At 37.9% G+C, this 12207-nt stretch overlaps 1 protein-coding gene across 5 annotated transcripts in view; it reads right to left on the reverse strand.

Moving 5' to 3' along the window:
• Window positions 1-12207, reverse strand: part of LOC136838472 (transmembrane protein 198) — a 525581-nt gene that overhangs the window by 15470 nt on the left and 497904 nt on the right. For all 5 annotated transcript variants that reach the window (XR_010853002.1, XR_010853001.1, XM_067103423.1 and 2 more), the window contains one exon: window positions 91-331. Coding sequence is in view for 3 of the 5 variants with exons in the window: in XM_067103423.1 (XP_066959524.1) it covers window positions 91-331 (241 nt within the window). In the remaining 2 variants the exon portion in view is untranslated. The remainder of the gene's footprint in view (window positions 1-90; window positions 332-12207) is intronic.

Consider the following 12207-nt stretch of genomic DNA (forward strand, 5'->3'; position numbering starts at 1 on the left):
AACAGTCAACACAAGAATATTTCAAATAAAGTAACTGTTGAATACATAAAATTTGTTAAAATAACTTGAAAAAAAGCCACTGATCCTTACCAGTTGTATGCTATGGCAATGCCCGCTATGCCCAAGAAAAGACCTGTATGTAGGCCTGTCATGAATAGGCCTACGTACTGCACGAGCATGGTGATGAGGCCGAACATGACGCCGGCTCCCAAAGCCACGCCTGCATTGCCCATCATGGGCAAGAGGTCCTCGCTCAGACATATAAGGTATACGACGACCGATGCGAAGATGAATCCGGTCAAGAACATCACAGCTTTGAAGCATCTATATCCTGTAAGAGCGATAAGGTACGGTGAGTAATAAGGTCATTCATCGTTTTTAGGTGCAACTAAACAGCACTGCTGAGAGAGAGAGAGAGAGAGAGAGAGAGAGAGAGAGAGAGAGAGAGAGAGATGAAATTGTCATAGGACAAGAATCCTGTTGTCCACCTTTGGTATAATTCCTTGATGTAATTTTTATTCATGTTCAAGGTATAAATCTGAAATGAACATGACACCTTTATCAACAGCCATCGCTGTATATAAATTAATGCACAATAAATAAATTCATGATTTAAATAAAAAACTTTTTGGGATAAAATCAAGTTGTAATAATAATTGGTAAAATGAGTCTAAGGTAATGACTGACAAAATCACATCAGTATCTTAGTGAAATATTCAAAACATGTCCGTAGAGTTTTTGACGTCCCTACATAGTATGTGATGTACTTGACACTCCAGTGATTGCACAACAGTACGTTATGATCTACGCACTAAGCTTAATTGCGCACTTCAAATCACTCTTTCCTTGCCAATCAATACCACAAGGCTCATCACTCAAATGAACTACCAAAATCGATCCCGGAGTCAATTCAATTCAAGCGTAACTCACTTCGATTCTCGCTGTCTGAATTGCGAATCTCTTGTGGAATCGAGAAATTTAACCTTGCAAAAATATGACATAATGGAAATCTCCGCTGTAATAAAGGCGGATTACAACAGATGTAGATGCGCTGTCGGACAAAATATATGCATACGTTCTTCCGTACAAGTTACAATTTACAAAAATGCGAGAGACTTGCCATTTTTACGTTGAGAGATATTGTCTACACCCAGACTCCTTACTTACCCCACCCCTTCCTTTCCCACATCACCTGGAACAGACCCAGGGACGATACAACAGCGCCGTACCCAAAACGAACTTGTCCAGCCTAGTTCTCGAAATCACTTCCCCTCCCCCTCCACCCGCCTCCCAACCCCCAACCTTACCAACAACCCCCGACCCCACGAGCAGAGCGAGAATATTCTTATTCCACACAAAGACGAGAAATCCGCGGGTCTACCTCTGGGTGCCTTGGAAACGCGAGCATCGTCCGTTTGGAAATGTCAGGAATATCCACGGCTGCTGACTCGAGGAGGCTCGAAAATTTTCCAGAAAGGCCATTTTTGAATATCATTACTACCATGGAAATAATAGCTATATATTGAACAGGTTGTTGTCTTTATAAACAACTTTAACAGTTTATTATCTTCATAAACAACCTTGAAGGATGACGTCCTACCGAGATATTATTATTATTATTATTATTATTATTATTATTATTAGCTGCCAATGTTACTTGCATGATGTCAAGTAGCTAAAGACGCACCTTATACTTCTTGCATATCAAAATGGTGTGTAAAAACATATAAAAATTATGCATGTCTTCCCTTTGTTCTTTCTACAACCCTTGTAGCATGTGTGTAATCTACCTATTCTGACGATATCCAAATGCTGCTGCTGCTGCTCTCTCTCTCTCTCTCTCTCTCTCTCTCTCTCTCTCTCTCTCTCTCTCTCTCTCTCTCTCTCTCTCTCTCTCTCTCTCTCTCAAATATACACACGCGCATCACAATGACGTTCTCTTAACAGTACTCGAAGACAATATCAACACAATGGTCTCTATCCCTTTCAAGCAGCACCACTGTTCCCTGAGCTAATGCGGTACAGAGAAAGAACGGGCTTAAATTTAACCCGATTTCTGTCTCGAAAATCCGCCAATATCTCATTTATTCACGAATTTAATCCCGTAGGAGATACGCCAGTGCACCTCATGTGGTGCACTGTAGGCATTAAGGTTCTTTGCAACGTCCCTTCAGCCCCTAGCTGCAACCCTTTTCATTGTTATTACTGTACCCCCTTTCATATTCTCTTTCTTCCATCTTACTTTCCAACCTCTCCTAACAATTGTTTCATACTGCAACTGCGAGATTTTCCTCCTGTTACACCTTTCAAACCTCCTAACTGTCAATTTCAGTTTCAGCGCTGAATGACCTCTTAGGTCCCATGGCTTGGCCTTTTGCCAAAATTCTATATTCTATTCTATTCACGAATGTAAGGTGCTTCAATTATTTGAAGTTTGTACCTTAATGATGAAATTATACATTCTGCAAATGTACAAACGTTAGCTATTACGGAGATTTTGTGGCACAGAATTCTTTTATCAGAATTGTAACTTCCACTTTCTTTCGGGTGCCTAAGCCTTCAGAGGTCATTTAAAGTACTGAAAGAACAGCACGATACTACAGTATAAGAATTTTTGGAACGATGAATCTTTTGAGTTCTTACCTCAACATTATAATTTCGTGTACAGTTATTACTGAGCTCTATCTTAAAATCAAAATCTGCGGTACATACGGACTGAAAAAGTCGCACAAATACTTAAAGCAAGTCTTTCACTTAAGCACTTCAAGTATAGAAAATTATGACACACTTTTTGTTGATAAGTTTTTTGTGCAGAACTTTGTCGTTAGTTTAGAAATAAACTTTAATTCACCAAACGTAATTCAATCCTATGAAAACATTCGACGCGATATCGAAATTACAACTACATTATAATATTATAATTAGTATTATTATTATTATTCATGACATCTAAAAATTCATACGAGACAAGCCTAAAAAGCCATCAACTTGCAACGGAAGTAACCACAGACAATACGGTAAAAAACAATGAGAGAGAAGAATAAGAAAGAAAAATCAACAGACACGTAAATATATACATACAAAAGCCACACTGATTGTTAAAAATACGATAGCATTGGTTCATAGAGCTTTGAAAGTATTGCACAGAACCTTTTTTTTTATTACCATCAAAACCACTGTTTCGGAAATTCAATTAAAAGAAATCTGTAACAAATTAAACTTCCATTTGCAAACCAATTGGTCCATTTATCTTGTATAAAACAAAAAGAATATAAGGGACAATATTTTTTATCGTACAATCGCTCACTATTAGCTTCTCGGGCCTCACTGTGACTCACTTCCGCTGATCGTGCAATGCTACATAATAATAATAATAATAATAATAATAATAATAATAATAATAATATCATCCGAGTGGATCTTTCTTGTTTGTCCTCCCTCGGGTGACAGTGGGGGAGATATGAAACAGCCGCCCATCTCCTGCAAACCTGTTTGTCCGCCCCATGCGGTGGCGGGGTAGGAAGGGGAGACAACAGAGCCGAGTTCCATACGCGCGCCAACAAGCTCGAAATAATAATAATTAACCTTTGTCTATGACTCAGTATCAGGGGGTTTCCAATTCAAATTGGTGACGAGCACAGCAGATAACTGGGGCTTCACAATTTGATAGGAAGCACACGTTCACGGAATACCTACTAATTATAAGCTTACGTGAAGCGCTGAAAGGATGATGTGGATTTTTGTACTTTCATGAGTTTTTTTTCGCGAGTCCGAACGATCAAGTGATGGAATATATTGATAAAATCACCTAGGACCTGCATTACGCGAGCTTCAGAGGTATTAGCATTCAGTTTCTTTTTATACGTTGCCTAATTGTGTACACTTGTTTTTGAATCATATTTTCCTACCTTTTTAACATTAGGTGTCGAAAGAAAATTGGCGAGTGACATGTATCGGATTTATCGTTGAGAATACAATGAATCCCAAATTTCCCGACGATATATGTTCCGTTTACATTTCAAGGGGCATTGACATCAAGGTTCTCAAAATTGAACCCACCGGCAAACATTCCCCAAAATTACTGATATTTTGCTTTAACATAAGTAAGCCTTTCTTAGCTGCTCTGCAGAATACCCAAGTCGATCCAGAATGATGTTCAACTGCAAAATTCCTATCCTACAGAGGGCAAAATACATCTCTAATTATCCTTTTATGGACAAAATCATATCCACTTTCCAGCAATTCCATGTATCTGCCTAGACAGGCTTCTTGGAAAGATATGCATCTGGAGACGTTCTTCAAAACAACAGTCCACTTTAAAGCAAAAATCCAATCCCTCAACGATGGCTCGATCTCCTGCCTCCAACATTTCATCTGGTATCACGGCATGACTGAACGACCCTCAGACGGAAAAGTTAAATCAACCTTTAGACTGCCAAAAAAGAAATCGAGTTTTAGATGCGTTAAGAACGGCTAATTTTCGAATTATCAAATAAAGGGGAAATCAATTTTACAAAGGATGAACTAAAGAAAACATGTACTTGAGGTCGTTTACAAGGAAATGAAGTTTACACAACCAAAATTTCAAGATAATAAATCACATAGGGCCAATGTGAAATGATAATTTTAAGATGACAAAGGAAATCCAAAAGGACAACATTGAAAGGACAGCTTTTTACCGCAAGTAAAGGCAACTTTTATCTGTACACTGATAATTGTCTGCGTATAGCTAAACATTTTTATTTTTGCCTTAATAATTGTTAGCACTGCTCCACCATGTGACCTTTGCAGGTGGCCCTCACTGAATTACCCAATGAGGTCGACTTCATTCAACTGGCTCGTCTTTGACTTATAATACATCTCAAGTGTCCTCAGATATTCACCACAATCTTCTTTTAATATCAACGCCAAACTATAGTGACTTAACCCGTAATCCCTTACAAAATGTCAACAAACTCATTGGCATAACATATGACTTCACCTGTCTCAGAACCCATTCAGTTTACTTCTATACAACCGTCAGTCGGAATTTTATAACCCCTTGCAAAGTTGGTGCAAAAAATGAGATAACATATTAAACAAGGCAATATAATTTATATCAAATGAAGAAATTAAACATTAAAAACTCTACATGATCCTTGATTATAAAGTATACTTTTCTGTAAATATTTAGAACCACAGCAATACTATCAAAAAACAAAATTAAACCTTAGCAGGTCTAATATTTTAGTGGCCCACTATAGGTGGAAACCGTCTTTCCAAATTTTTAATGGTAGTGTGAAGATTTAGTTACATTAACAATATCCAAGTCTGTTCTCAGTCATCTCCAAAGGTCTGGCTTTCCTCCCTTCAAACAAGGAACGGTGTAACGACGTAGATTCCCCACAAAGCACCTAGGCAGCGATTCCGTTCTCAGAGCAAAACTTTAAAATTCAGTGGCTGGGGGGGAGGGGTCTCAGGGGCTCCTGTGGGAGGAGGTGGAGGTGGTGATTTGAGGAAGGGGGGGGGAAGGGCGGGGAAAGAGGGGATCTGCCTGTCTGTCGCGTTTTCTGTGGAAGCTTATTGATCTCCGAGTCTGACCGACCGACTTTCCCGCCATACTAAACTTAGAGCTGCTGAGTTCTTTGTTGGCGGGATGGGTACATCATGCTCCTACGCCTCCGTCGTCATCCATTTCCCAGCACAGCTTCTCTCTCTCTCTCTCTCTCTCTCTCTCTCTCTCTCTCTCTCTCTCTCTCTCTCATTCTTTATTCATTCATTCATAGTCATATTCAGTCCGTCAATGACTTGTATATCGGCCATTCGACTTCCTAGAGTGTCCGGATGAATTTTTTTTTTATTTTTTTTTTTAAAGATTCCAAAAGGGGTGTCTTCTTACGGAGTACTTTGATATAGGCCATACTGAAAAAGAGAAGTAGAAAAAGAGATTCCATACCGAGATCCGAACCTCACCGAGGCTATTTTTACCTTGGAAAACTTCTTCCCCAAGTGTATTAATGCCTATGGCAACCAGACTGGACACCACCATCAAATACGCATCATCAGTTCTCTCCCTCGATTTCCTTTCTCAGGACTTCCTTTATCTCTTCCATTTTCCGCCACTGTCCTTACGTACGTGGCACAGTGCCTTACATTTGTTAGGCTATTAGGGGAAATTAGGCCTAACTATTCTTTGTGCTCTCCTGGCTTTGTATCGTCATTCCAGTGCCATGCAAATAAAAGAAAAAAACATTAAGTTGCTACTGTTGGAATGGGAGGGGGGAAGGGGGTAAGAAAGTTTTTGTTGCAGTTCACCCCCCAACCCCCTTCCCAATCCGAAGAGGAAACTGGGTCAAGGAGGTTGGGAGACTCTCTCTCTCTCTCTCTCTCTCTCTCTCTCTCTCTCTCTCTCCATCAACGTGCACGTAAAACAGGCAATTGCCATCCCCATTTTCATGTTCGCCTTTGTCCTTTAGAGAGAAAGTCGCTAACTTAGTGATTTTCATTTTGTCTTTCTCACTTATTTCCTCCGTCATTAATGCAGGATGACACATATAAACAACAAAAATATAAATTATATAAATGACTAATATATATACATATACGTATATATATATATATATATATATATATATATATATATATATATATATATATATATATATATATATATATATATATATATATATAAAACATTGGGCTGTGCAAAGAACAAAGGGTTTAAGTACTACAAGCACATAATCGTTATTGTGAGCGTATACATGTGTGTGTATATATATATATATATATATATATATATATATATATATATATATATATATATATATATTATATATTATTATATATATATATACTCTCACAATAACGATTAATCCTTGTTACTTAAACCCTTTGTTCTTCGTACAGCCCAACGTTTTCCAGGATAATATATATTCACTTACTGACAGAATTTCTGTATTTTAAATGAGCGGAAATCATCCAACGGTTTACCTAAATTTCGCTGTGACTGCAGTGGTGAGACAAAGATACGGAAATATTTATTAAAGCACTTGGGGTACACGGAACTGTTTTTTCGTATTATTAACATTATTGTTATTATTAATATTTCAACTATAATTATTATTAGGAATGAAACACTGCATTACTAGTAATTTTGAATAATAAGCTGAAAAAATTTTGGAAATCAACACAGATGTAAGCAGAATGGCGTTTCTTAATTTTTGTATCACAGGAAATATCTTTAAATCACTGGGCAACTACATCTGGCCTTAGGACAGGGGGAAGGGGGAGACCGTGCACTGATATGGAGGGCCCTTTGGAACTTTTGTTCCTCACTCATGGTTCAGTCTGGTTTCTGGTTTCCAGTTGTGAAGATGCATCTTCAAAACTGTCTACGCCATCCAATATCAAATTCCGGAGAAAAGAAAGAATACAACTTCTGCTCATAACAGTAATCGATACAATACATAAATATTACCACTACTGTTATTATAATAATGTAATATACTTTTTTTCGAAAACTCTGATGACACTAATTAAGTAGTACAGTACATTTCTTCAGCTTCAGAAGTTGTAAAAATTAAAATATTACATCACAAGATATTCCTGAATAAATCTTCCACCAAGTCCATGTTCAACCACAATTTCACAATTGCACATCTATATGAATTTTACAGACAAGACACCTGATTATTCCTCCACGCACTGGAACGTATTTCAAAACCAGAATTTTCCATTTAAACTTCCCCTTCGTCAGTGCTAAAGTTAGTGTAATACAAAATACATTAAACAGAAATATCTTGTATATTATCCAATGGCTAATTTTCAAAGGAAGTTCTATCTAGACGGAGAAAATCCTCAAATAACATTCTATACTGGTCAACAACCGTTCACATGTTATCTACTGGTTCTTTTGCTACATCCTGATCTCTGAATCCTTTTTTAAATTTCTAACACGCCTTCTATCCCAGCTGGCATATTACTTCTAACTTGTAACAAAGGCCAAGTCTAGTACGGTTCAACTAGCAAAAAAATAAAAACCGTAAACGTTTTTATTACCGAGTCAACCAAAGTTTCTTCTTTAATGGGTCACCTGGAAAAAGTCAGGGAAGAAACTCATAAGAAAAATATGATACAAAAACCCCTGTTTCTCCCCGGTCACGTGACTTTCCACACTCCAGATAAAAAAGGAATCCATTGAAAGAAGCCGGAGGGACGCTTCAAGGGCATCGCCACGACCACCTCGAGTGGCACTCGAGGACAGAGTAACACTCCGTAGACGGGCACCAATTTTGGCTAAGGGCCTCATCTAGGATGATGATGCGTCACTATTCGAGATTCTTTCTCCGCCCTCAGAAAGGATTCTCGAGCGAGCGCCGAGACGCCGTGTCACAAAATACACATTTTCTCCCGGCATAAAAGGCGAGAGATGTAGAACACGAGAGACAAGTGGGATACAATGTAGCAACATGCATTAAAAAGTGTGTGTGAGAGAGAGAGAGAGAGAGAGAGATGCGAGCAGCTTTCCATCCTCATGATAAAGAAAACTCAGACGGTATACATGGAAGTCCAGTGTTTAAACAGTCGTTATGCAGAATGGATGCATTAAAAACGCATGACGCAAGGTGGTTTCTGGAGAAACGGGGACGTCATTTAACAGGATGAAGTTACTGAGAGAGAGAGAGAAAGAGAGAGAGAGAGAGTCCTCCAAAGCACTAAGACACAGTGGCACACATATGCCATGGCGGCATTAAGGGTGAGTGGTCCAATGGGAGAGGCCTCACCAGGGCACACACTCGCATGAAGGTGGCGGCGACGGGAGGTATACAAATCGAGGTACGAGATTACAGATGAGGAGGGATGGGGGACGGTTGCTGCTACTGCGCTCTTGGGAATCTACAGGTAAAATAATAATAATAATAATAATAACAGGTGTGTGGGGAGTAATATACTCTTGAAAAATATTCTGGTTATTAATTATGATGAACATGAAAAGCTGTAGATGGGTGAAATCGGTTGTTGACATTGCAAAGCAAGATTCACGGATTTTACTGTCATATAATATGGTTCCGATTCCTGGCAAATACGAAAGCGATGAAATGAATGATATACGAATCCGGCTTCTTAAAAAAAATCAGTTACGAAACTGTTTTGCTTCCTTTGTTTTAAAAGAAATAAGTACCAGTCAGCACCAACCGACTATGTTTGCATTTTCGAGTGCATGTGGAGGTGAAGGTTGAGCCCTCTGAAAACAATGTTCTGACTCACTGCCTTGTTCCCAGTCCAGGCCTACATGTATTCTTAAGCCACCTGACTTTCATTTACTTTGTTTCAGTTTCGTAAACTGTGTTCAGTAAATACATTTCTTATTCTTTCTACGTCAAATTATATATATATATATATATATATATATATATATATATATATATATATATATATATATATATATATATATATATATATCTTGTGACACCCTCCTTTGAGGAGGTTGCTTTACTGCCCACAGAGTAACCTTCAGGTGACGAAGCAAGGCTTTCCATAAAAAGGTTACTGGCCAGTGCTAGTCCAGACGAGGAAAAACTTCAGGTCATTCCCTGAGAGACTCACTGTGCCTCAGTAGACCTCAGTACAAATTATGTACCTGGTGGTCAATCGGCTGTGGTGGTAGCTTGCAACAGGGGTGAAAGGGTACGGGAACAAGCAACCTCGTGTTAAGGATAGCTGAACACTCCGGCCATCCCTCAAAGGGAATGAGGTGTGTATTTGAAAAAATAAGTACAATACTGTCTGTATGTTTGTACTGTCCAGTACCATGTATATTGTAAATTCCTACTACGATGTATCAGTCCTTCGATAATAGATTAAAAATAAAGCCGAAACCGGTCATGATTTACGCCAGTCTTGATTTTGCCTAGTAGTCATGAGCGATATAAAACACGTCTCAGTGATAATCATTCATATATATATATATATATATATATATATATATATATATATATATATATATATATATATATAGCTATATATGTATGTGTATGTATGTATTAACAAACATCTCACACGTCTCGAACTCGACCTACCCAGCATCAATTTCTCGCTGCTGGGAGAAAGGGTGTTGGGTCTGGTATGATACATGTACCATACGCTACGGGGTCTAAGCGATGTCAGGCAGGGCAGCTGATCGAGACTACAGTCTACCCCAAAGCCAAATCAAAAGTCCTTCAAAGAAGGCATCGTACACCCCATACAAAAATGGGAAAAAGCACGTTAAAAGAAGAAGAAGAAGAAGAAGAAGAAGAAGTGTGTATGTATGTATGTATGTATGTCTATATATATATATATATATATATATATATAGTTATATATATATATATATATATATATATATATATATATATATATATATATATATATATATTATTACAAATATTATTTTGCAAACTGAAGTAAACAAACTTTGCAAGTAAAGGCCATTATCAAGTACAAAGAGAACAGCTCAGCACCTTTATTCCCCTGGGTTAGCATTAAGGAGGATATCGTCTCTCTCTCTCTCTCTCTCTCTCTCTCTCTCTCTCTCTCTCTCTCTCTCTCTCTCTGTGTGTAAGTATAACCCGGCTGGTGATATTAAAGCTTGGTTTCTCTCGACACCATGATTGGAAAACACTCGAGGCGCAGCTGACCAAAATACAAAAAGAAATTTGTTCAATTCTCTGCACGAAGTAGTTTTATAAACAAGTTTACCTACAGAGGAAAACTGGCTTTATTTACGCCTTCACAATAAAAGTAGCCATGAAATGCTCAAGTGTCTGAAACAGAATTCACTTAAGATGCATTTTCCAAGAATGTGATGTGGAAGAAACGTATCCTCATAAACAATGAAGAACCGATATCTAGACTAGGTAAAATTTCAACTTAGCAATAAAACCGTCGGTAAATATTAGTTAAGCAATCACATTAATAAAAAAAATTAGTTTGTCTTGCAAAGAAAGGTAAGTTTACAGCTTGTATAGTTTGCAAGAATTTCTGCGTATACAATGCATATACATAACTGTAAAGGGTACCTTGTGTCGTTCATGGGACCTTGAAGCATCCTTTGCCTGATTTTAATGCGAAAGTCACCAGTTTTTCCTTGGAAGGCAGAAATACATCCCTCTTTTCATAGCTCAGGTATCATATGGTAATTAATCAATTGATAATGAATGAAAACTCTTCCAAAATATACTTAGACCAAACGTCATTTTCGTCTTGCCAAAAACATGTGAAACTAAACCTACAGGAAGAGTCATACTTGATTTTCTAAGAGAAATACTTTAGTACTTATATGCATGCAGACGGCAGCATTCCAACCCTTCCTTTAACAAACAAATTTCATCAGTGTAACATCCAGTCCAAAACAATTCGACCTCAACGCACTCCTAAAAGAACTACCATATCATATGCAACCTCTCACGGTCATTTCGTAGTAAACAACATGCTTGTTTTGCTGTAAGCCCAGTCATAAACGCGACCTAAATTTGAGAGGATAAAAATACTGAAGGCTCTTCAACGCGCTCAGGACAAGGGTAAGCTAAAAATATTCCACTTTGAAATACGATAATTGATGAACTGATGCAATCCATCTAAGTAAACAGGTTCTAATGATTCGATTGTGTAACAATACTGGTTACATGACCTTGAACAATAAAGAGAAATATAATTCTAATTGTTTACATAATGTAGAGTCAGGACCCCTGACAATTAATAACCAATATTTATAAGGGCAGGTGCAATAAACACACACACTCACAAACACAGAAAAAGATTTAGTGATATCAAACAACAAATCATGCAATAATAAACTCTTTTCTCGCTCTGTCAAGGAATATGTGAAACTATATAAGAAAATTACGGCGCCACCAATGATGTATCTCTGAAGAGGGACACTGGGTCATTAGGAGGTAAGGTTTAATGAAATCCCATTAAAAAGAGGAAAAGCAGCAAATAAATGTAGCAGAATGATGCTCCCTGGCAAAACCCCACCATCATTACGGAAAGGGAAACCAATAATAGCTTGGACGGTTGTAAGATGAATGGCAACACAGAATGTTAAGAAAAAAAAATTAAATGGAGGAGAGAGAGAGAGAGAGAGAGAGAGAGAGAGAGAGAGAGAGAGAGAGAGAGAGAGCGCCAAGATATGACGCTCAAGTCACCAATAAAACTAAATGAGAAATATATAAAAGGGTGAATACG

This window comes from Macrobrachium rosenbergii, chromosome 5 (genome assembly GCF_040412425.1).
Source record: "Macrobrachium rosenbergii isolate ZJJX-2024 chromosome 5, ASM4041242v1, whole genome shotgun sequence".
Lineage (NCBI taxonomy): Eukaryota > Metazoa > Arthropoda > Malacostraca > Decapoda > Palaemonidae > Macrobrachium > Macrobrachium rosenbergii.